We start from the raw sequence: 27542 nt of genomic DNA, 5'->3' as shown, positions 1-27542 counted from the left end.
CAGGATTGTAAAATACCTAAAACTATTTGATGATGATAACAATGAAGACAATGAATGACCACCATGATGAGGATTATGACTAACTACATAATATAAAAGAATTCCTCAATTCAATGAGTATTTAACATCTTAGCTGTCTTAGAAAGTACAATAAAGGTCCAGTATAATCCCCGTTACTACTTAACAATTAAAGAATTCTTTAGAATAAGGAAGTTCATCAAGATATTTTGCAATACTTTTATGCAAATTTGGGGCTACAGACAAATCTCTTGAGTTATACAGATACATAAATACTCTCCTTACATTCCAATAGGTTTATTGTAACATGCACAAAAATGGTGCTCTGTCTGACTGTCATTCTGTTCCTAACTTTGCATCTCCTGCCTGGAATGAAAAGTTCAATGGTAAATTTGATTAACAATGGATATGATGGCATTGTCATTGCAATTAACCCTAGTGTGCCAGAAGATGAAAAACTCATTCAAAACATAAAGGTAAGAGAAAAGCTTATTATCAACTTATTTCTATTTTGTTAAGTATTTCAACTCATGTTGCCTAGGCAGATACACACATTCACATAGTTATAACTTTCCAAAATTCCTTTGATAATATCCATCATTTATTTAGCATGTATCTAAACTGTCAAGGTTAATATTTGCTTAGTTTAAGTATTATGTATCATATATTAATAGCTTTAGTCACTTCCTTAATGAATTATTAAAAGGCCAAACTACTAATATTTTCAACTTATTAAGCTAAAAAAAAGATCTTCAAACAACTAGAGACTAATTTTGAAACTTTATGAAGTTACTTTTATAATGTCTAAAAAACTAACCTTATTTAAAGCCCTTGAGGTTCATTATCTTATACATTTTTTTCAATTTTTTCAGTTTTCATATTTGTTTAGCTCTGAAAATTTTGAAATTCTTACATATCTGATCATAAAGAAAATATTATATGTTTGAAGTTGACTTATTTCCTAATTTGCTTTGGGTTACTCAGTACAACATTCTATATATAGTACTCTTAATATATACTATTTTCTTTGTATCTCAATATCCCTATAAGGTGGTCAACAATGCATGCATGCACGCATGCTCACCCATTTCAGTCGTGTCTGACTTTTTGTGACCCCATGGACTGTAGCCCACCAGGCTCTTCTGTCCACAGGATTCTCCAGGCAAGAACACTGGAGTGGGTTGCCATGACCTCTTCCAGGGGATCTTCCCAACCCAGGGATCAAACCCACGTCCCTTATGTCTCCTGCACTGGCACACAGCTTATCACCAGCACTACCTGCAAAGCCCACACAATATAGATTATTAATTACCATTGTTGTATAAATTGAGAGAAGTTAAGTGATTTGTACAGTCATACATTAATTAGCGAAACTAGCACTTGAAGCCAATGACTTAGGTATTCTTAGAAAATTACTGCTTGGTAAAACTTGGCTTTTTATGAACACATTCCATAACTAACTCAAAATAAATCTAGCAAACGGTTTTTACAATTAACAACAGCATAAAATCAACCAAACTTTAAACTCCCAACCCAGTTTTAAGCACCTCTGTCCAATTCAAGAAACAACTTGCTAACAGACTTCCAGTCTTAATTACCTTTATATCTCACCTAGCACCCTCACTCCCTGCTCCAACTCATGTTGAATGCAGACCTGGACAGGTAAAAATTAAAGAACTGATTTCTAGGTATATAAAAATGAGAGTTTACAGACTAGATAGATATAGTAAAATGTAACCTACTTTTCAGTTAGTGTTTGCCAAAATATTTGGGGAGATGGGCTTAGATCAGCTTCTTCTTGCTTGCATGTACACATTCACATTCACTTCATTGTGAAACTGCTACTACAAGGTACTTTTAATTTTGTCAGGAAATGGTAACTGAAGCTTCTACTTACCTGTTTCATGCCACCAAACGAAGAGTTTATTTCAGGAATGTAAGCATTTTAATTCCAATGACGTGGAAGTCAAAATCTGAGTACTTAATGCCAAAACAAGAATCATATGACCAGGTAGGGTATTTTATCTAGCTTCTAAATTGTTTCTTCTTGCTGTGATTTTTAGAAATTAATGCTCATAATTTTGAGTAATTAGTAATGACTACTTTAGTATTTAATTTAGTAATATAAATGTTCTAAATTTAGATGAAAAATTCCTTGTTTCTATTGCTCATGAGTTCTGTTTTGGTTTGTTTATTCTGCCTTTTAGGCAGAAGTCATAGTTGCTAATCCTTACCTAAAACATGGAGATGATCCCTATACACTTCAATATGGAAGATGTGGAGAAAAAGGACAATATATACATTTTACTCCAGACTTCTTGCTGAATAATAATTTGCCTATCTATGGGTCCCGAGGTAAGGATATCTATTTCATAATTCTGTTTTGATTTCCACTGGAAACAAATATAACACTGTGATTAATGGTATTTTTTAAATTTTTAAAGGAAAAAATAAGTATTAATTAATATTTTTGTTTGGAAAGTTACTAGTTATGTTCAACCTAACTATATTTCTTTTTGTATGTGTGTTTAATAATAAAGTTAGCCATTTACTGATACTAACCGATTTAACTTCTTTGGTCTAATGAAAGTTGTCAATTTCTAGATTTCGTTGACTCAGTTAGATTGATGATGTGGGGAAGGGAGACTTAAAATATAAGGAAACTATATTTATATACAAGTTTCCCTCAATATCCAAAAGAAGTGTTTCTATGAAATTTTCATAAGTCAGAATGATATACAAGAAGCAATTACCTAAGGACACATCTTGTTAACAGATACACAAAATATGTTGAGATAAATCACAGATGCTCACAGACACATTTCAAATCTATGAGGCTTGATGCCAAGCACAGTTGCATAAGTCAGAATGATATACAAGAAGCAATTACCTAAGGACACATCTTGTTAACAGATACACAAAATATGTTGAGATAAATCACAGATGCTCACAGACACATTTCAAATCTATGAGGCTTGATGCCAAGCACAGTTGCTAGTGGTGGTGCCACTTTTCCTGCTCTGGGTGTGTGCTGACTGTAAAACAGTTGACTGCAAAACAAATGCCTAACGCTATCTTTGCTTTTCGCCTTTTTTCATAAAAGCAAAAATTCTCTTCAAATTTCTTTCTGTTAGTGAAAACAGGTACTAAGGTGGGTCTTTCATAAAAGTGAAGTGGTGTATAATGAATTTTCAAAAAGCAGGGATACCTCTGTTGTAAACATAAATTTAAAAGCAGCAATATTCTCTCATAGGCAGAGCATTTGTCCATGAGTGGGCCCATCTCCGATGGGGAGTATTTGATGAGTATAATGGGGACCAGCCATTCTATATCTCCAGAAGGAACACTATTGAAGCAACAAGGTATCATTCTATTGAATAAATCTGTTTTCAAAAGTTTTCACTTATGAATTTTTAATTTTCTATACTAGGCAAACAAAGACTATCTCTGTGATCGAGTGCTCACACAGTTAATTGCAATATTAACCTTCCTCATTATATATCTAACAATTTCTGAGTATTACATTTTGGAAGCACGATCAATCAAAATTTGGGAATAATTTCAATATTCATGGGGTTGTATTAAAAATATGTTGTTGTCAGAGGAATGAGAAAGAAAAAAGTTGTAATCTAAACCTTAAGACATCTGAGAATTAGAGCTCAAGTTCCTACCCAATCTTTTATTCCATGTGGTTCAAAGCTTTTTAAGGTGAATCTGTTTCACTGAAATCAATTAAACTGTTAGAGCCTCATGTTAAGTATATTCTATTTTTCATTTACTCTTGAGCTTAAAGAAAAGAAGTACTTTTCATAAAAATAAGTGAGAAATTAGATTTTTTTAAAGAATAGGTAGAATTAGACAGTTTTTATTTATGAATAGATGAGATATTTAAATTAAAACTATCAAACACTTAAAACTATCAAACACATGGAATAGTTAATGAGTATTAAAGGACAACAGAAATCAGTGTAATTAAAAATGCTTTAGAATAAAAAACATATTAGAGAAAAGAGGTGTGGTAGAAAAATGCCTTTGCGTTGTTCACCTTATGTCTACTAAGCTGCTAGGGTTTCACAGAGATTAGGGATTCAACCCAGGAAACATTACTCTCTTCTCTTCTCATGCAACAACCCCTCCCAGCGCCTCCTCCCCTATTCAGATAATGCTTGTCAATCCTTCAAGTCTCAGTTTAAATGCTTCCCCCCAAGTGTCTTTCCTCTCCCTCCGTTTGGGGTTAGATATCCTTGAGGCTGTTCCCAAAGCAACATGCATGGGCTTCTCTCACCTGCGTGTGTGTGTGTGTGTCTGTGTGTGTCTGTGTGTGTACGTGCTCACTCATTCATGTCTCTTTGTGACCCCATGGACTGCAGTCCACCAGACTCCTCTGTCCATGGAATTTTCTAGGCAAGAATACTGGAGGGGGTTGCCATTTAATCCTTGAGGGTGCTTCTCTCACAGTGGGCAATAACTTTCTGTATCATTTTATTTTCTCCACTAGACTTCAAGATCCTTGAGGACTGATTTTTTTTAATCTCCTAGCCTTTTACATGGCATAAAGTAAAAACTAAACAAAGAATGTATCACATAACTACTTTTAAAAGTTAATGAAAAATAAATCAGTTTCCTTATCAGTCGTAAAGATATACAGTAAAAACAAGTATCGAAAATAACAGTGAGTTCCTACTGTGAGCCAGGCACTTTGTCAGAGGCAGCGTAAGTTTAATTTTCAGACTTACTCTAGAGCTAACCTTCTGGGAAAATATGACTAGTCATTTCTTTTAATCCTTGAAATACAAATAAATGTATTTAAATGGATTAATGGAATGAAGTTTAATATTAACACAGAATGGGATAAATCCTACAGATAAACAAGAACTCTTTAGAATCTTTTACCCATACCCTACTCCACCTCCTTCTATGCCAGGGATTTGACAATTCTCTTACTTACGAAGACCAAAAGGTTTGAACACACAAGCATTTCTATATAGGGTTTATTTTCATTTCTTCTTTCAGTCTAGCTCAATAAAATGTAAAATGTAAACACAAAAACCACACATGGTTTTTTATGTATGATATATACATCTATGTATAAATGTATACATCTGTATAGCGATATGGGCTTCTCTGGTAGCTCAGCTGGTAAAGAATCTGCCTGCAATACATGAGACTCCGGTTCGATTCCTGTATCAGAAAGACCCCCTGGAGAATGGATAGGCTACCCACTCCAGTATTCCTGGGCTTACCTGGTGGCTCAAACGCGCCTGCAACGCGGGAGACCGGGTTCAATCCCTAGGTCGGGAAGACCCCTTGGAGGAAGGCATGGCAACCCACGCCAGTAGTCTTGCCTGGAGAATCTCATGGACAGAAGAGCCTGGCGGGTTACAGGCCACAGGGTCGCAAAGAGTCAGACACGACTGAACGACTAAGCACAGCACAGCACATACAGCACTATCAGTTCAGATCATCTGTGTCCGACTCTTCGCAGCCCCATGGACTGCAGCAAGCCAGGCTTCCCTGTCCTTCACCAACTCCCGGAGCTTACCCAAACTCCTGTCCATCAAGTCAGTGATGCCATCCAACCATCTCATCCTCTGTCGCCCCCTTCCCCACCTTCAATATTGCCCAGCATCCGGGTCTTTTCAAATTAGTCAGTTCTTCGCATCAGGTGGCCAAAGTATAGGAGTTTCAGCTTCAGCATCAGTCCTTCCAATGAATATTCAGGATTGATTTCCTTTACGATTGACTGGTTCGATCTCCCTGAAGTCCAAGGGACTCTCAAAAGTCTTCTCCAACACCACAGTTTAAAAGCATCAACTCTTCAGCGCTCAGCTTTCTGTATAGTCCAACTCTCACATCCATACATGACTAATGGAAAAACCATAGCTTTGATTCAACGGACCTTTGTCAGCAAAGTAATATCTCTGCTTTTTAATATGCTCTTTAGGTTGGTCATAGCTTTTCTTCCAAGGAGTAAGCGTCTTTTAATTTCATGGCCGCAGTCGCCATCTGCAGTGATTTTGGAGCCCAAAGAAATAAAGTCTCTCACTGTTTCTATTGTTTCCCCATCTACCTGCCATGAAGTGATGGGACCAGATGCCATGATCTTAGTTTTCTGAATGTTGAGTTTTAAGTCAACTTTTTCACTCTCCTCTTTCACATTCATCAAGAGGCTCTTTATATATATACATATACTTATATATATATATATATATACACATACATATATATATATATATATATACACACACACACATGTGCAAGTATATATGTATATGTGTACCATGAGTAGGAAATCTAAGAGGGTTTTAAGCATAATGTTGACTCTCCCCTCTCCACTGGGAAGCAACTCCTCTGTATCTTTTAACTCAATTAATTTTCACAACATCCCTGTGAGGAATTATCATCTTTAGCTCAAAGTCACAAGGAGCTAATAGATATGTTGATCACTTTAATGAACAGTGAATATTAATACATATGAATTAACATCATGGTTCTTGTTGAAGTTGATGGTGAATAGGGGTAGGACACTGTGCTTACTTTTGTCAAAATGGAATTTGGTACATGGTCCATAACAATTATCACTGAGGGAATGATTTTAGGATGTTAATATCTATTCATAATCTCTCTGGCCTTCATATATAAATGTAATCTAATTCTTTCACCATAGATGTTCGACTCATATTACTGGTACTGTGGTTTTCAAGAAATGCCAGGGAGGCAGCTGTATAACAAGGCCATGCAGACGTGACTCACAGACAGGGCTGTATGAAGCAAAATGTACATTCATCCCAGAAAAATCCCAGACTGCAAAGGAGTCCATCATGTTTATGCAAAGTCTCCATTCTGTAAGTACCTTCTTTTTCTGGTCTCACAAAGGAAGCCTTTGGGAAAAATTAATTAGGGAAGCTGAATTTTCTACTGTGAAATTATATATACCAATAGAAGTAAGGAAAATTACTAAGCCAGTTAACTAACAGTCATTTTATCCAGTCCTGTGTCACCAGTCCTGTCAGAATATATCTGGAAATTATCCCATACTTTATTACTAACCTGTCTTTTTTTCTTCAGAGGTAAAACTGTACCCTCCTCATTGCTATCACAGAATTTCTTATAGCATCCCTTCACTCATTTGGCTTCTGTAGTGTCTAGAACTACAACCTTACTTTAATTATTTCTTCTAAGTGTTATTCATACTACTTTTCCAAAGTAAATCATTCTGTAGCTTCGGAAAGTACTGCTTTCCATTACCTTCACACTAAAGCACACTAAGCTTGGCAAAATGGTATTGTGAAAACATAAATGGCTCTGTCTCTACAGAATAACAAAAAGCTGCTTAATCTGAAATTTAATTCTCTAGTTTTTTAAATGGGAATTTAAAAATACTTTACAGTTGTTAGTTTTATAAGAGCTAATATAAATAAAGTATGACCACAGTGCTTAGCACAAGGTGAGTACAAAGTTAACTTAAAATTTTTAATTTTTTTAAATTATAAAATATTTGGATAATAGGAAATTGTCTCTTTCCCTGGATAAATTCAGCTTCATTAATGTAAGCATATTATAGTTTTTCAGTGTAAGTTTCCAAACATTAAAAATAGGCTTTTAAATATGAAACATATGAAAGTTATCAAAAACAGCAAATCAAAATAAAGAATACTATCTCTAGATAGTAAACTAACAATTATAAGAAGCAAATTTTCATATACCAAATTACTAGTAACACAGACTTTATGGATAGAGGTTTGTAAAAGTCTATTATTTCCAATAAGCTTTAAAATTGCTTTGAAGTCTAGGGCATTAATAATGAAAGACTTAAGTAAAAATATAGACTTGATAATTTCTTCTAAAACTCCTAAATGAATCTAGTGAGATTTTTAAGTAAAAATTGTTTTCCAGCCTAATAAAGCTCCCTCCTCGGAATATTTGAAGCATGAGTCTAGAAATCTCACTTTAACCTGCAGCAGGTAGATCCACAAAGGTAGCCAAGAATTCAGCATCCAAATAGATATTAGATCATGTGACACAAGAAGATAATTGGAATATATACTGTCTGTACCAAACTATAAATTCCAAAAGCATTTGCCTATTAAGAGATAACTGATGCTGCCTATCAGAAAATAAATAATAATGAAGAAGGAAAATCATGTAGCTGAAATATGGAGGGCAACATATAAGATATGGCTCAGAGATAAATACTGTACTTTAACTATAATATCTTGTGCATAACACCACCTTCTAATTATTATAACATAGACTAAATACATACCTTCTAATTATTGTCACATGGACTAAATACATTGTATGACTGTACCCAAGGCATAAGCTCAGACCCAGGAGGAATATGCTCTGAAATAATGAATATTCAAGTCCATGATTTTCTTCCTTTAATTTCATTACTCCCACTTCATGTCCAGCACTGTATTAGGAGCAGAAAAAATATACAAATAATTAAAAATAATTGTTTTTGAGGAACTCAATTTAGTGAGGCTGGTAGATATAAGAAAAATAAATAAGAATACAAAGTAGGAAGAAATAGAAACCAAGTATTGTGGGAGTACAGAAAATGTCTCCAACTAGAGGTCAGAAAACGTTTCTAAAAGAAATGAGCTTTGAGTTGGGATTTGAAAAAAAAATTAGTATGAACTTGCTAAAGCGGGAAAAGGAAGTGTATTCTAGGCAAAGAAACAGGTTTACAAAAACAAAGATGGAAAAATACACGGATGCCACACATGACTGCACAATTTGAGCACTGCCCAAATTATCGGCAGCATGGTCACTAAAATTTTAACATTTATTAGAACAATTTTCAAGTTATTGTTGTTGTTCAGTCACTAAGACTTGCCCAACTCTTTGCAACCCCGTGAACTGCAGCACGCCAGGGTTCCCTGTCCTTCACCACCTCCCAGATTTTGCTCAAACTCATGTTCATTGACTCAGTGATGCCATCCAACCATCTCATCTGCGGTTGCCCCCTTCTCCTGCTGCCTTCAATCTTTCCCTGCATCGGGGTCTTTTTCAATGAGTCAGTCCTTCGTATCAGGTGGCCAAAGTACTGGAGCTTCAGCATCAGCATCAGCATCATTCCTTCCAGTGAATATTCAGGGTTGGTTTCCTTTAGGATTGACCATTTTGATCTCCTTGCTGTCAAAGTGACTCTCAAGAGTGTTCTCCAACACCACAATTCAAAAGCATCAATTCTTTGGCACTCAGTCTTCTTTATGGTCCAAATCTCACATCCATATATGACTACTGGATAGAAATAAAAAGAACTTGAGAAAGGGGCACCTTTTTATAATTTGCACAAATTTCCTCTTCCCTTTTTCCACTTGGATTGGTGAGAACCTTATAAAAGTTTCTGGCATACTCTAAAGAACAGGAGAAAGTTCAGTGTTCTATAAGCAAAATATACACGGTAAGGAAGAAACATGGAATGAGACTGAAACACAAAATTGGAACCTACAAACCTAATATGTTTGGATTTTTATTTTATCAACATCAGGCTTGTAATGTAACCAGCTAATTCCTTCAGGACAATTCTATTGGCTATGAAAAACAAAAGGGAGTGAGATAGTGGAGGTAGGCAGACCAGTTGGAAGGACACGAAAACAGGCAGACAAGAGACCTGAAGGTCACGAATAAAGGCAGTGACAGTAATAAAAGGAGTCATGTTTCATATGTGTTTCATATGTATTTCATAACATCAAGATGATTATAAATCACTGCTTTGACTGAAAACTATACTTTTCTTCCATACAAAATATCCCCTTCTGAGAAATATAAGTTAGAAACATAAGAGAAGGAAAAGAAACTCTTACAACTTGAATAAAAGTTATGCAGGTTTAATAATTTAGTTCTAAACCTGAACTTATAGCCAGAGATTTATATAAGGAAGGCATTTAAAAAAACAAAATGACACTTACAAAGCTGAGGCTTTACTGTAAGACGAATTCTCTCCTAATGCCACACTAGTTTATCCAGTGTTTTTCCAAGTTACTAAATTTTCAAAACTTGGAGAATTTTAATAGGTTCTATAGTAATGGAACATCATTTGGCAGAATTACTGGACACAACTCACCAGTTCAGTTCAGTTCAGTGGCTCAGTCGGGTCCGACTCTTTGCGACCCAATGCACTGCACACGCCAGGCTTCCCTGTCCATCACCAACTCCCAGAGGTTACTCAAACTCATGTCCATCGAGTCAGTGATGCCATCCAACCATCTCATCCTCTGTCATCCCCTTCTCCTCCCACCTTCAATCTTTCCCAGTAACAGGGTCTTTTCAAATGAGTCAGCTCTTTGCAACAGGCGGTCAAAGTATTGAAGTTTCTGCTTCAGCATCAGTCCTTCCAATGAATATTCAGGACTGATTTCCTTTAGGACGGATAGGTTGTATCTCCTTGCAGTCCAAGAGACTCTCAAGAGTCTTATCCAACACCACAGTTCAAAAGCATCAATTCTTCGGCGCTCAGCTTTCTTAATAGTCCAGCTGTCACATACATACATACTGGAAGAACCATAGCTTTGACTAGACAGATCTTTGTTGGTAAAGTAATGTCTCTGCTTTTTAATATGCTGTCTAGGTTGGTCACAACTTTTCTTTCAAGGAGTAAACATCTTTTAATTTCATGGCTGCAATCACCATCTGCAGTGATTTTGGAGCCCCCCAAAATAAAGTCAGTCACTGTTTCCATCTATTTCCCATGAGGTGATGGGACCAGATGCCATGATCTTAGTTTTCTGAGTGTTAAGCTTTAAGCCAACTTTTTCACTCTCCTCTTTCACTTTCATCAAGAGGCTTTTTAGTTCCTCTTCACTTTCTGCCATAAAGGTGGTTTCATATACATATCTGAGGTTATTGATATTTCTCCCGGCAATCTTGATTCCAGCTTGTGCAATTATGGTGACTGTAGTCATGAAATTAAAAGACGCTTACTCCTTGGAAGGAAAGTTACGACCAACCTAGACAGCATATTAAAAAGCAGAGACATTACTTTGCCAACAAAGGTCCATCTGGTCAAGGCTATGGTTTTTCCAGTGGTCATGTATGGATGTGAGAGTTGGACTGTGAAGAAAACTGAGCACTGAAAAATTGATGCTTTTGGACTATGGTGTTGGAGAAGACTCTTGAGAGTCCCTTGGACTGCAAGGAGATCCAACCAGTCCATCCTAAAGGAGATCAGTCCTGGGTGTTCACTGGAAGGACTGAGGCTGAAGCTGAAACTCCAATACTTTGGCCCTCTCATGCGAAGAGTTGACTCGTTGGAAAAGACCCTGATGCTGGGAGGGATTGGGGGCAGGAGGAGAAGGGGATGACAGAGGATGAGATGGCTGGATGGCATCACCTACTTGATGGGCATGAGTTTGAGTAAACTCCGGGAGTTTGTGATGGACAGGGAGGCCTGGCGTGCTGTGGTTCATGGGGTCGCAAAGAGTCGGTCACAACTGAGCGACTGAACTGACTGACTGGCTGACTGAAAATCTGTGAAGGATATATAACACAGCCAGCTGTATATTTGGAAAGGGAGGTAATGCATCAGTTACTGTGTAATTGTCTTTCAATTGATTTTTTTCCAGGTTACTGAATTTTGTACAGAAAAAACACACAATACGGAAGCTCCAAACCTACAAAACAGAATGTGCAATGGCAAAAGCACATGGGATGTAATCATGAACTCTACTGACTTCCAAAATACATCTCCCATGACAGAAATGAATCCACCAACCCATCCTACATTTTCATTGCTCAGGTCCAAACAGCGAGTAGTTTGTTTGGTACTTGATAAATCTGGAAGCATGTCTTCAGTAAGATTTTTATTTTGTAGCTCCTTTAAATTAGATATTTAAGCTAATAGAAGTATAATTTAATCTTAGGTTTAGTTTTACTAAGCTAACTAAAATTTATTGTTCTAATAAATTTTAATTGATGATTTTGTATGGACAAGCACTAGAAGATAATATACCAAAATAAAAGTAATTATCATATTAAGGTTATTGGATTATGTATGACATTTATTCTTTTAACTTTTAGTTCTAACAAATAAGAAATAATATAAATGAACAAAAAGAAAAAATGAAAATCACTCATGATTCCACCACTGAGCATATTATAATTCTTTTTTTTCTGTTAATGCATTTGTATTTCCTCCTCAAAAATGTGATTATCTTACATAATATTTCATATTCACTTTGGGAGACATTAACTCCCCATGACACTAGCTCCCCATGGTGGAAGACTATTTTAATTACAATAATTCTGATTGTTCTATTTTTGCTGTTTGCTCCCTGGATCTGTAACTGTGTAATTGGATTTGTTTCTAGTTGCATGAAGGCTTTCAAGTTACAAATGGTTGTCCAAGCTCCTATGAGTGCCACAGCCTCCTCCAACAACTATTACTTGGGGCCCCTGGATCAGAGACCCTCAATATAAGGGTTAGGAGAATGTGTTGCCTCAACAATTTAGGGACTACACCCCTAAACAGCAGGAAGTAGTTATGGAATGAAAATGATGCCCCTTTCCCTTGGCAACATAATTCTCCTAAAAGAAAAGGGGGGAATGAGAGAGTCATTACCTAAGCAGGTTGATAAGAAGTCTAGGGGTCCCCAAGGAGAGAGAGGTCTAGAATATTCAAGGAGGAAGAAAGGACAAACTTTTTTACTTTTTTCCTCTACATTCCTTAGGATTATACAACAATAATGTATCCTGCCTGAGGACAGTCTTTGGATTAAACCTTCTGGCTAATTCTGTTGTCTTAAAATGTAAATTATGGGAGTAGGTCTGGTGAGGTCTCCAGACCTCCAGACTTTCTTTGGATTCACTGGAGAATATATAACTCCATTGCTAACACTAGCAAGGGGGTACTCTTTCTACCCTCTTCTGATGTCTATGTCAGAAGCTTTCTCTGTCTCCTTTATACTTTAATAAAACTTTATTGCACAAAAAAACATAATATTTCATAATATGATATTTTTACTATACCTTAAACACTCCCCAGGGGAAAAAATAATTCCATGAAACATATTTTAATGATTGTATCATATGCACAAACTATAATTTAGTCAAATAACCTCCCATTAATGGACATTTTGATGATTTTCAACTTATCAAAAACTACACTGCAACAAACATTTTTGTGTGCGCTTTTAATTATTTCCTTATTGTTAAAGAAGACGGTATACGTTTTCAAGGCTTTCACAAGTATAACATGACTGACTTTTAAAGCTTTTATTTAACATTTTTTTTTAATATAATGAAGTTAAATGCCAAAATACAGTAATCAATTATTACCATGCTCTCTGGCCATGAACTTTCTTTTCACCAGTCTGTCAAGATTGGAGGAAACTGAGGGATTGTTCAGACATGCCACAATAATTGATTCAATGATTACTGGAATTATTTAATCCTTTTCATTTAAATTATAAGAATTTGTTAGGGATATTAAAACAAACAGGGGCTTCCCTGGTGGCTCAGAGGTTAAAGCATCTGCCCGCAATGCGGGAGACCCGGGTTCGATCCCTGGGTCAGGAAGATCCCCTGGAGAAGGAAATGGCAACCCATTCCACTATTCTTTCCTGGAGAATCCCATGGAGGGAGGAGCCTGGTAGGCTACAGCCCACAGGGTGGCAAAGGGTCAGACAGGACTGAGCGACTTCACTTTCACTTTCTTTTCTTACAGGAAGATCGTCTCTTTCGGATGAATCAAGCAGCAGAATTATACTTGATTCAAGTTATTGAAAAGGACTCCTTTGTTGGGATGGTTACATTTGACAGTGTTGCTGAAATCCAAAATAATCTAACAAAAATAACTGATGATAATGTTTACAAAAATATCACTGCAAATCTGCCTCAAAAAGCTAGTGGTGGAACTTCAATTTGTAGGGGGCTCAAAGCAGGATTTCAGGTAAAATAAAAATGCTTTTATAAGTATCATTTGTATTTATTATTACTTTTAATATTGTCCAGCTCTCTTACAAGAGTTGGGAGCATAGAGGTCTCCCATTTAAATAATTTTTTTCAATAGTAAAAGATGTTTATCTGTTTTCACAATCAATAGCCAGACAAAAAATAAAAGATAATTACAATCACAGGCCATAATCGGGACATGATTAACCTAACAATATAAAATAATTACATACAGTTTGGCAGGTCAAGCAAAGTGATGTGGTAAGTGGAAGTACCTACATGCACATGTTTTTATCCGCCCAGCCAGTCTACGTCTTTTAGTTGGTGCATTTAATCCATTTACATTTAAGGTAATTATGGATATGTATTGTCCTATTACCATTTTCTTAATAGTTTTGGGTTTATTTTTTGTAGGTCTTTTTCTCATCTTGTTTCCTGCCTACAAATTCCTTTAGCATTTGTTGTAAAGCTGGTTTGGTGACACTGAATTCTCTCAACTTTTGCTTATCTGGAAAGCTTTTGATTTCTCCATCAAATCTGAATGAGAGTCTTGTTATGTAGAATATTCTTGGATGTAGATTCTTCCCTTTCATCACTTTAAATATATCATGTCATTCCCTTCTGGTTTGTAGAGTTACTGTTGAGAAATCAGCTGATAACCTGATGGGAGTTCTCTTGTATGTTATTTGTCATTTTTCCTTGTTGTTTTAAATATTTTATCTTTGTCTTTAATTTTTGTCGGTTTGATTACTACGTGTCTCAGTGTGTTGCTCCTTGGGTTTATCCTTCCTGGGACTCTCTATGCTTCCTGAACTTGGTTGACTATTTCCATTCCCATGTTAGAGAAGTTTCAGTTATTATCTCTTCAGATATTTCCTCAGGTCCTTCCTCTCTCTCTTCTACTTCTGGGACCCCTAAAATGTGAGTGTTGGTGAGTTTAATGCTGTCCCAGGGGTCTCTTAGGCTGTCTTCATTTTTTTTTCATTATTTTTTCTATATTCTGTTCTATGGGAGTGATTTCTACCTCACATATTAGTTCAAAAGTTTTTCTTAATGTTTTGATATGTGTCATATGACATTTTGACCACAGACTATTGCTGAAGAGATTATATCAAATTACATTCAAACAAATAAAAACCTCTTAATTACTTATGTAATGAAATCATATAAGCTTTTACTTACAGAATCATAGCAATAATATCTGAAATTTCTAGAGCATTATTAGTGCCTATATTAAATGCTTTTCATTCATAATCTTACTTTATTGCTACCATTAATTTTTAGTCAGGCACTATTATTATGCCTATTTTGCACATAAAGAAACTGAGGTACAGAGTAATTAAATATCTTTCTCAAGGTCATATAATCAGTAATTGGCAAAACCATGATCAAAACCTGCTCTTTCTTACTCCAAAGTTCAAAAAGGTAATCATTACACTGAACTCTTTATAGAACTTTATTATAAATATAAATTATATTCACATATACATATATTTTATATATACATATACTACAGAGAGACTAAACACTAGCTATTTAATTCAGCAAATGGAAGAGCTAGAATTTACTCTCAATTTCCTGAGTAAATTGTGTTAGCCACTATTCTTCGTAAAAAATCAGGAAAATACCACCCCTCCAAAATTACAGTATTTGATAAATTCATGAACTTCCTTCTTCATGACAGGTCAATGTTTTTTCCAGGAAATCAAGATTCTTTAATTATCAGCTAAAATGTGTAAAAAGACACAAGTCACATCATTTAACTTTGCATACCTGCCTTCAGTCATGGTTTTACAAATGTTGTCTAGTCTGCAAATTACCAAAACTGCCTGGGTCATCAGACTCCACCCCAAGTATCTCCTGAGATAATAATAGTTAGCATTCACTGAATATTTACTGTATGTTAGTGTTCTAAGTGTTATATTCTTTCTGTCTTGGATAGCTTGAGTATATGTGAAAGCACTATTAACATTCTGCCTTTGGAAACCTACAAGACCATTGTACATTACACTCATTTCCAAGCTAGCTCAACCTGGAATGACAACACGAAGTTTTCTTTTGCCTACTCTGATGTATAGGCCTAAAGACTTTTCCAAGATTAAAGAAGAGGTTTATCCTTAGTTTGTATGTATTTAGATAAGATATTCTCTAATTATTCATAATAGTCTGGTTTTTCAACATTAGGCAATTATCCAGAGTCACCAGAGCACTTCTGGTTCTGAAATCATACTGCTAACTGATGGGGAAGATAATGAAATACACTTATGCATTGAGGAGGTAAAACAAAGTGGTGTGATCATTCACACCATTGCTCTTGGACCTTCCGCTGCCAAAGAACTGGAGACACTGTCAGATATGACAGGTAAACCTTTGGAATAGAGTTTGAATAGAAAATACCTTTTCAGTTTCTCTCATTCCAGGGATTCTTTCCCCTTAAACTATAAACTGCTCAAAATTTTTCTGTCCTAAAAAATTCATCTTTGTCCTTTCCTTCTCTTCATCCTTCAAATTAATCTTTCCTCACCCCATTTCACTTCTCTCTGTTTCTACCTATAATAGCTTCTTCTAACATTAGTCAATATTGTGTTGTCTTCATTCATTTCTCATCACTTTTTACCATCAAATGAACCTTTGTTCTCATGGTTACTGGACTTACTCAACTGCACTTCCAAAATTCTTACTCAATATCTTATCTGCTCAATATTACAGTAGAGATTCAGCTAGCACTATTTTATTGAGGAAGAAATGTAAAATCTAGAGAATACAAATTATTTGCCCAAAGCAATAGAGTAAGACAGGGCTTCCCTGGTAGCTCCGCTGGTAAAAATCTGCCTGCAATGCAGGAGACTTAGGTTAGATTCCTGGATCAGGAAGATCCCCTGGAAAAGGGATAGGCTACCCACTCCACTATTCTTGGGCTTCCCTGGTGGTTCAGATGGTTAAGAATCCACTTACAATGCGGCAGACCCAGATTCAATCCCTGGGTTGGGAAGATCCAGGGAGGAGGAGCTGGCAATCCACTCCAATATTCTTGCCCGGAGAATCCCCAAGGACAGACAGCCTGGTGGGCTACAGTCCGTGGGTCTCAAAGAGTTGGACACAACTAGCAACTAAGCACAGCACAGCATAGTTAGAGAACTGAATACCAAATCTTGTTCTCTGCAATCCACGCTTTTCCAGCTCCTGACACCTAAGTTATCGCCCTCTTCATCAACTCTTGTGTCATTTAGTATCTGCATTTAATCAATTTTAGGGCTTCCCTGGTGGCTCAGAGGTTAAAGTGTCTGCCTGCAATGCGGGAGACCTGGGTTCGATCCCTGGGTCAGGAAGATCCCCTGGAGAAGGAAATGGAAACCCACTCCAGTATTCTTGCCTGGAGAATTTCATGGACGGAGGAGCCTGGTGGGCTACAGTCCACAGGGTCGTAGAGTTGGACACGACTGAGCGACTTCACTTTCACTTTACTTTCACTTTCTTTAATCAATTTTACTTTATTCTACACTGTCATTCTCTAATCGTTTTGGTATATCTTAATATAACTAGAAAATAAGCAGCTAGTTTAATATTGTCTTTAATTTTTATAACATTATTTGGTGATTAAATAAGCTTTACTAACGTGGCAAGCACTTAAATCTAATGACTGATTTTAAAATAATATTATTTGGCCAGTTTTCTTCTTTATTCTAAGATATTTTGAGCAAGGTTTACTTATTGTAGCGTTACATCTAGGATACTGATATACTACAAGTTCCTAAGGTCTGGAAAATTCATCTTTTTAAGTTTAAAAAGAAATTTTTTAATGTATTTTATAATATATTGATAAGAGTATAATATCAAATATGACTTTCCCACTTAAAATTAGAATCCTATGGAATATGACTCAGCCATAAAAGAGAACTAAATACTGCTGTTTGCAGCAACATGGATGGACCTAGAGATTGTCAAACTGAGTGAAGTAAGTCAGACAGAGAAAGACAGATCTATGATATCACTTATATGTGGAATCTCTAAAAAATGGTACAAATGAACTTATTTACAAAACAGAAACAGAGTCACAGACGTAGAAAACAAATTTATGGTTACCAGGGGCAAAAGGAGCTGGGGAAAGATAAATTGGGAGATTAGGATTGACATATAAACACTACTGTATATAAAATAGATAACTAATAAAGACCTATTGTATAGCACAGAGAACTCTACTCAATATTCTGTAATGTCCTATACAGCAAAAGAATCTAAAAAAAGAATGGATAAATGTATAAATGATTCACTTTGCTACATACCTGAAACTAACATTTTGTTAATCAACTATATTTCAGTAAAAATTTTTCAAATAAAATAAAAAATTAATATTATAAAAGAAATAAAATTCTATTTTAGGAGGGAATCGGTTTTATGCCAATAAAGACATAAATGGTCTTACTAATGCGTTCAGTAGAATTTCATCTAGAAGTGGCAGTATCACTCAGCAGACTATTCAGGTCAGTATCTTAAAAAAATTATTTGCCTTTTCACACTTGTAACAAATTTTTATTATCCTAAATAGTAACTTCTTTCTCTAACAAATAACTCATCTGTCTGAAAACATTTCAGGCTCCAGAAGAAAAACATCCTACTGAATTTGCTTTTTGTGATACTTATAGTCACTTTTTCTTTGGATTCTTCTATTTTTAATCAATATAAACATTCAGCCTAAGTCTTGGTTATTTTAACTGAAATCTTAAAAGTATATTTAGAATTTCTCTGAACTGACTAAACTTTGAAATCTTAACTGTAATAACAAATCAGTCTCATGTGTTTGTTGTTTATATTTACATTAACAGTTGGAAAGCAAAGCCTTGGCAATTATAGGAAAGAAATGGGTAAATGGTACGGTGCCCGTAGACAGTACAATTGGAAATGACACTTTCTTTGTTGTCACATGGACAATACAAAAGCCAGAAATTCTTCTCCAGGATCCAAAAGGAAAGAAATATAAAACCTCAGATTTCAAAGAAGATAAGCTAAATATTCATTCTGCTCGTCTTCGAATACCTGGTATTGCAGAGGTAAAAATATTTTTTTATTTTCTCCATGCTTTATCAACCAATTTTAAGGAAAAAATGAAGACAACATCTCATATAGGAGTAGGAATATATTACAAAAGCTCTAAAATAGATGTTTTTTTAAATTTTCAGACAGGTACTTGGACTTACAGCCTTCTAAATAATCATGCCAGCTCTCAAATGCTAACAGTGACAGTGACCACTCGAGCAAGAAGTCCTACTACACCCCCAGTAACTGCAATAGCTCACATGAGTCAAAATACAGCACATTACCCTAGCCCAGTGATTGTTTATGCACAAGTCAGTCAAGGGTTTTTGCCTGTACTGGGAATCAATGTAACTGCCATTATAGAAACTGAAGATGGACATCAAGTAACATTGGAGCTCTGGGACAATGGTGCAGGTAATAAGAATCTGCATCAACTTCCACTGAACTTAAAATTCTACTACGGTCACATGTCTTAGAAGTCAGGATTTCCTATATATCCAAAGAAACATACTTTAAGTGAATTAAATTTAATTATAATGCTTTTAAAGCTTTTTAACCTTTCACTTAGTTATCTTGTCTAGGCATGAACATAAGCATATTTATCTTCTTTAAATTTTATGAATAATTTTACTTTTCCCATATAACAGAGTACAATTTTTCTCTATTTTCATTAGTATCAGTGTTTTACATTTGCTTTCTCCAGTTTAGTTACATTTTCCTATTTCAATAGGATTCTCTTATGAAATAATAATAACCAACATTAATTGAATGTTTACCATGAATTAGACTTTTCCAAAGTCAAAGGTTGGCAAGTGGCCAAACCAGACTTTGAACCCAAGTGGCCTGATTCTTGGATTCATGTACTTAAAAAAGTGTGCTATACTATCCTCCAAAATAGCTTCCGTCACTAGGGCTCATAAACAGTTGATGTGGTCATTTTTACTTTGTGGTATATCTAATATTACATTTCAATATCAAGGTGCTGATACTGTCAAGAATGATGGCATCTATTCAAGATATTTTACAGATTACCGTGGAAATGGTAGATACAGTTTAAAAGTACATGCCCAGGCAAGAAACAACATGGCTAGGCTAAGTTTAAGACAACCACAGAACAAAGCCCTGTATATACCAGGCTATATTGAAAATGGTAAGTGGCATTAAAATAGAAATATGTCATTTATCTAGGCAAATTGTATGTGACAAGCATTCAAATTAAAAGGTACCATGGAAAAACGAAAAAGAAGAAGAAAAAAAAAAGGTACCATGGAGGCGGCACTAGTGGTAAAGAACCCACCTGCCAATGCAGGAGATGTAAGAGACATGAGTTCCATCCCAGGGTTGGGAAGATCTCCTGGAGGAGGAAATGGCAACCCACTCCAGTATTCTTGCCTGAAGAATCGCCCTGGACAGAGAAGCCTGGCTGGCTACAGTCCACGAGGTTGCAAAGAGTTGGACATGACTGAAGGAACTTAGCATGGAAAACTTAAGTATAGAGTTATATAATCAATTTTATGTTTCAAAACCATATTTATGATGAGGGACCTAGTTTTGTTTACATCTCCCTCAGTTCATTTCAATTACACTGAAAAAAATTTACTGTGGCAAGCATTTTGCTATATACTGGAGCTACAGAGATTAAAAAAGGGGCCATTCTTGTCCTCAAAGAATTTAGAGTCAAGAATAAAGACAGATGGGGTAAACAATAGTACTAATATTTCATAATGTCTCCTCATCAATTTTAAAATAACACCAATAAAATAAGCTTTTTTTCACTAAGTTATTACTTTTTCAATAGCTGCTACTATCACTCAATATTAACCCCTTTACAGCTGCAAATGAGATAACAAGAATAGATATGGCAATATGAAAAGTTAAAAAATTGCTTTTTTGGTAGGTAAAATTATACTGAACCCACCCAGACCTGAAGTCAAAGATGACCTGGCAAAAGTGGAAATAGAAGACTTTAACAGACTAACCTCTGGAGGGTCATTTACTGTATCAGGAGCTCCTCCTCCTGGTAATCACCCTTCTGTGCTCCCACCCAATAAAATTATAGACCTTGAAGCAAAATTTAAAGAATATCATATTCAACTCTCATGGACAGCCCCTGGCAATGTCCTAGATAAAGGAAAAGGTAAGTGTGATATTATATTTTTAAATATTATATACTACAAGAAATCCCACAGGCTTTCATTTGCTCAAAATTTTCTAATGTCCTATTTATAAATAACATATATAGATTGTCTACTATCAGTCACCTGTTTTCATATGTGAAAACTTAAGGCCCAAGAGGTAATGGATTGGCCCAAATTACTTCTATATTTAATAAAAATTAGAAGTCTAACTCACTCTCATCAGATTCTGTTGTACCAAACTGCCTCTCACAAAATGAACTATCTTAGAAATTCTTTGAGAAGACTGATTTCCTAACAGAGAAAATTTTTTCTATGTATTTCTGTACTTGCACAATTTCATTCATTCATTGACCTTTTATTGATGTTTCAAAAACTATTAGGTTCTTAAGAAATAAACCCTACTCTCAACAGTTAAGTAGAGAAGATAGTTCCTGAAAATAAAAGATAATTTTATAGAATATAATGAGATACACCATTGGATGGCCACTTCTATTAATAGTTGAAGGTTAAGATCACAAGGTATATCTTAAAGAACTTTTCAGGGAAGACTATCCCTGACCTAAGTCTTGAAGAATAAAAGAAGTTAACAAATTTAAGTGAAGATGTCCCAAAGAGAGGATCACAAGCAGAGATTTGGGTATGGAGTTTGAATTAAATTTCAAGGCCAAAATATCTCATTCATTCAAAGTTCCTCATAATAAACTGCCCTCATTCCAAAAAGCTTATATCACTTTTAGCTTTGCTTTAAATTTAACTAAATTAAATTAGTATTTATTGAATGACTATCATATTCCAGAATTGTGCTAGACTAGAAGATTCTTATGGGGTAAAGCCAATCTTGTTATTTTCCCTTTAAAGTGGTAAAATGAAAGTAATATGCATATCAACAGACACAATAACTCAGAGGTTGTCAGTGCTTAAAAGTGACTTTCAATGCTCCTTCACTTGGATTATAATACACCCCTCACTATATGCTCTCAAAAGAAATGATGCTTCTTAATCTTTCATTTCCTATGTAGTTATATTTATTTTTGTTATTATTACACAATGAAAAAAATCATTCTGAAGCCAAAGGAAACATAAAATACCTACAAAGAGCTCTTTGTACTTCAGTACTGAGACTCTTATCATGACAGCTTCTGAAATACATTATGACCTTTAAAACTACGGTGAAAAATATATATATATACTTTCACTGAAAAAGCCATAAGTGAAATTATCTGACTATATGTTTAGTTCTAACTTGAATTCAGTTAAGATTAAGCCTTTAGATTAAGGCTGGATTCATAATAAATGTCCCTTATGCTGCTTACAGGAACTAAAAGAAGGAAGAAAGTATTTCAAAGAACTTCAGTGTGTTTAACCTCAAACTCCTACAATAGGTGGGATCTGATCTCCCTCTTTTCTTGTAACTAATAGGAAGATATTGTAGCTCTATCAAATTTTACCCTAGACATTACAAAATGAGGTAGTAGCAGTATCTCAAAACATAAACAAATAGCCTATATAATTTTGAATGAAACACTTAAATTTACTGGGACCCAATTTCCATATCTGTCATATATGCAAATCAGACTAGATGGCCTAGAATTACTAAAACAAGTAGATATAATTCTAATATTTTATGATCCTCTAATTTTGTCACTTTGGGCATCAACTGAATAAACATTTTTGGCCAAAAAGTAATATTTTTATTAAAGTACAATGGATAAGGAAGCTGTGGTACATATACACCATGGAATATTACTCAGCCATTAAAAAGAATTCATTTGAATCAGTCCTAATGAGATGGATGAAACTGGAGCCCCTTATACAGAGTGAAGTAAGCCAGAAAGATAAAGAACATTACAGCATACTAACACATATATATGGAATTTAGAAAGAAGGTAACGATAACCCTATATGCAAAACGGAAAAAGAGACACAGAAATACAGAACAGACTTTTGAACTCTGTGGGAGAAGGTGAGGGTGGGATATTTCAAAAGAACAGCATGTATACTATTTATGGTGAAACAGATCACCAGCCCAGGTGGGATGCATGAGACAAGTGCTCGGGCCTGGTACACTGGGAAGACCCAGAGGAATCGGGTGGAGAGGGAGGTGGGAGGGGGGATCGGGATGGGGAATACGTGTAAATCTATGGCTGATTCATATCAATGTATGACAAAAAAAATAAAAGTAATCTATGTTCATCATGAGAACAAAGTAAAAAAGAGTAAAAATATTAAATAAAGTCACAGACCAAAATGAAAAAAAAAATAAATAAATAAAGTACAATTGATCTACAATACTATTTTAGTTCTCAATACATAATACAGTGATTTGATATATCTATACAGTACAAAATGATCACCACTTTAAATCTGGTTACCATCTGTCACCATATAAAGTTACCATAGTATTATTGACGACTTTCTCCATACGCACATTTCATCACCATGACTCATTTATTTTGTAACTGGAAGTTTGTACCTCTTAATCTCCCTTACAGACTACACTCACTCCCCCAACTCCCCTCCCATTTGGCAAATACTTCTTTGTCCTATGTATTGATGAGTCTATTTCTATTTTGTTATATTTGTTCATTTGTTTTGTTTTTTAGATTCCACATATAAATGAAATCACATGGTATTTGTCTTTTCTATTTGACTTAATTTACTTAGCATAATACCCTCTAGGTCCATCCATGTGGTTACGTAATACAAGATCTCATTCTGTTGTGTGTAAGTATGTATATATAGGACTTCTGTAGCAGTTCAGCTGGTAGAGAATTCACCTGTGATGCAGGAGACCCCAGTTCAATTCCTGGGTTGGGAAGATCCCCTGGAGAAGGGGTAGGCCACCCACTCCAGTATTATATATATATATATCTCCATTCACCTATCAATGGACACTTAGGTTGCTCCATATCTTGGCTATTGCAAATAATGCTGCAACGAACATAGAAGTGCATATATCTTTTTGAATTAGTGTTTTTGTTTTCTTGAGAAAAATACCCAGAATCAGAATTGCTGGATCATACAATCATTCTACTTTTAATGTTTTTAGTAACTTCTATACTGTTTTCCTGGAGAAGGCAATGGTACCCCACTCCAGTACTCTTGCCTGGAAAATCCCATGGACAGAGGAGCCTGGTAGGCTGCAGTCCATGCGGTCTCGAAGAGTCGGACACGACTGAGCGACTTCACTTTCACTTTTCACTTTCATACATTGGAGAAGGAAATGGCAACCCACTCCAGTGTTCTTGCCTGGAGAATCCCAGGGATGGGGGAGCCTGGTGGGCTGCCGTCCATGGGGTCGCACAGAGTTGGACACGACTGAAGTGACTTAGCAGTAGCATACTGTTTTTCATAGTGGTGCAGCAATTTACATTCCCAGCAACAGTGCAAGAGGGTTTCCCTTTTCTCTACATTTTGGCCAACACTTGTTTTTTGTTGTTTTTTTAATAATACATATTCTGACAGGTGCAAGGTAGCTTTGATTTGCATTTCCCTGATGATTGGTGATGTTGGGCACTTTTCATGTGTCTTTGGGGGCCCAGAAGTAATTGAAAACATAAACTGAACCTTCATAAAATTGGAAAGCTCCTTCCCAAGCAGAAAGAGTTCATAGAAGAGAGTCATCAAGTGATGAAACACATAACCAAGACTTCAAGGAGAAATTGAACCACCTGTTGGGCCTTGAAGAATAAGTACAATTTGCATAGATAGGGAGAGGGAGGCACATTCCAGGGATTCACGTCAGGGAGAAAAGGAACCAAATAATAAGCTCAAAGTCAAGAAAGCAAAATTTCACAATGAAATATTTGAATTAAAGTAAGGGATGGATGGATAGTTAGATAGACCCACCAAAATTAAATGCAGAGAGGATGTGAAGAGTAGCGGAAAAGATCAGATCGATAAGGTGTATTTATTAAAAGACTCAGATGTTAAGACATAGGGCCTGAATTAAAAAGAAAACCCTAAATTTAAGTTATTCACCACATACTTAAAACATCTTCAACATTTCATGAAATAAAGTCTTCACTTCGAAAAAAGATATTCGATGTTTTATTGTTCACGGCATTTCCTAATGTTAAAATATATTTCTTCATGGCTCTGATGGATTTCTAGAAGCATTTTGAAATGAAACATTTGTATTATCTTTCTTTCCTTTCTTGATAAAGTAACAGTAATAATAACTAATATTTCAAACATGTATTAAGTCCCAGACATTGTGCTAAACACTTTTCATGCATTCTCACATATAATTTTCATCACTAGCATTCCATATATATTTGTTGGATGAAAGGAATGATTGATTCTTTTTATAGTTAAGAAAACTAAGAAATATTAAATAAATTTTTCTTTCTTATAGCTAGAAAGTAGTAGAACTAAGGTGCTAGTCAAAGTCTGCCTGGCTCTTAAACATGTTTAATTAGTACACATTCCAGACTCTTTGCCTCCCTTTGCTCTTTGTCCATATCCCTGGTTCCTACTCTACTTATCTGTTCTCTTACTCATCCATCTTATAACTCCCTCTCTCAGCTTAATGGAAAATAGCACAGACATAAGGTACTGAATGTCTTTACTATACTCAAACATTATTGTGTTCCTTGTTCTAAATCAAAAGTAGACTCGGTTCTTCATATTTCTATTTCTTAAAAAATTGAGATCCATTTTTAGTACTGTACAATTTTAAATTAAATTCTTTGTGATTAGATAACTAGATAAAAAACTGTTCACATATTTGTTCTTAAAATAAAGAAGATGGAATAACCAGACAAAAACCAAGTGTGCATTTCTGATGGACTCTTAAATGTAAAACAATGTGGTAGCAATAAGGCATGTAGTGATTCTAACATACGTGAAATATCTATTTGTTTTCCAGCCAACAGCTACATTATAAGAATAAGTAAGAGTTTCGTGGATCTCCAAGAAGATTTCGACAATGCTACTTTAGTGAATACTTCTAGTCTAAAACCTAAGGAGGCCGGCTCAGTAGAAAACTTTGAATTTAAGCCAGAACCTTTTAGAATAGAAAATGGCACCAACTTCTATATTGCAATCCAAGCCATCAATGAAGCCAATCTCATCTCAGAGGTTTCTAACATTGCACAAGCAATCAAGTTTATTCCTATGCCAGAAGACAGTGTCCATGCTCTGGGTACCAAGATTTCTGCAATCAGTTTGGCAATTTTTGGATTAGCTATGATTTTATCTATATTTTAAACTAGGGATTGCATCAGAACTGAGATTCAATGTTATACATAGTTGGCAAACATTTATTTAGGATTTTAATTTGCTATACACAGTCTATTATAAAGCTATTTGAAATATATGTGAATGTATGAAAGTTGTAAATTTCCTAAATACTTGAGTTTATTAATTATAATTAGTTTCACTTTAAAGCAAAATTAATATACCATTTCCTATCTTAGAAAAATCCATTTATTAACTAACCATAAAATAAAATGCATATTTTTACTTGCTGGCTGTTTTTTTTTTCTTTTTTTTTTTTCTTTTTTTGGCCATGCCATACAACTTGCAGGATCTCACTTCCCCAAATAGGAACTGAACCCAGGCCACACCAGCGAGAGTGCCAAATCCTAACTTTTAGGCCACTAGGGAACACCTTACTTACTGGCTTTTTAAGAAACACTTTCAAAGTGTGCTATAAATTCACTTGGTATACTAACAAAATCAAAGTTTTTTTAAGCCATTTGAAAAATATTTGAGTCCACAATAGAAATAATTTTATGATAGAATTATTTAGGTTTCATTTTTATTATGAATGAATACTTCATATTAACAAAAACTATAATAAAAAAGACTATAAGATAATTTTTCAATGAAATATGATCCAAAGCAGTAAGGAGGTCAAATTTGTTTTTTATCATTGATTAAAAGTGGTCTATCAAAGCTTTGACCCTAGGCATGAAATGACCATTAGACAAGAATAGTTTACTTTTGTATGTATTGTGGAACATCACTAAAGACCCATTCATATTCTGAGACCATTATTAAATCCTAAGGATATCATCAAGATGCTCTATCAAGGCAGGGATTTGTTTTGACTGCTATATCCTCAGAATCTAGAATAGTATTTGACACATAATATACATTTAATAAATATTTGTGAAACAATTTAATGAACATTTTCATTAATCAATGAAATTCAAATTTGATCAATTACATTTAAAAAATCCACAAAATACCATGTGCATGTGGTATTGTAAGAATTTGATACAATGAAAACTAACCACTAAATAATGGTGATCTCAATCAACACAGCGAGTAAAAGTCACTCAGTCATGTCCGACTCTTTGCAACCCCATGGACTGTAGCCCACCAGACTCCTCTGTCCATGGAATTCTCCAGGCCAAGAGTACTGGAGTGGGTAGCCATCCCCTTATCCAGGGGACCTTCTCAATTCCAGGATGAAACCCCATCTCCTGCATTGCAGGCTGATTC

The 27542-nt window shown here is 35.2% G+C and overlaps 1 protein-coding gene across 1 annotated transcript; it reads left to right on the top strand.

Moving 5' to 3' along the window:
* Positions 1-298: 298 nt before the first annotated feature.
* Positions 299-26648, top strand: LOC122436735 (calcium-activated chloride channel regulator 1). The gene is made up of 14 exons (XM_043460765.1): positions 299-494; positions 1889-2029; positions 2226-2373; positions 3272-3380; positions 6686-6863; positions 11592-11819; positions 13691-13915; positions 16102-16279; positions 18298-18398; positions 18741-18965; positions 19095-19365; positions 19931-20101; positions 20849-21088; positions 25960-26648. The coding sequence occupies exons 1-14, from the start codon at positions 336-338 to the stop codon at positions 26298-26300; spliced, it is 2715 nt and encodes a 904-aa protein (XP_043316700.1). The 5' UTR covers positions 299-335; the 3' UTR covers positions 26301-26648.
* The last annotated feature ends 894 nt before the right edge of the window (positions 26649-27542 follow it).

Source organism: Cervus canadensis, chromosome 2 (genome assembly GCF_019320065.1).
Source record: "Cervus canadensis isolate Bull #8, Minnesota chromosome 2, ASM1932006v1, whole genome shotgun sequence".
Classification (NCBI taxonomy): domain Eukaryota; kingdom Metazoa; phylum Chordata; class Mammalia; order Artiodactyla; family Cervidae; genus Cervus; species Cervus canadensis.
The sequence above is the reverse complement of the archived record's forward strand: the minus strand, read 5'-3'. Positions and strand labels throughout refer to the sequence as shown.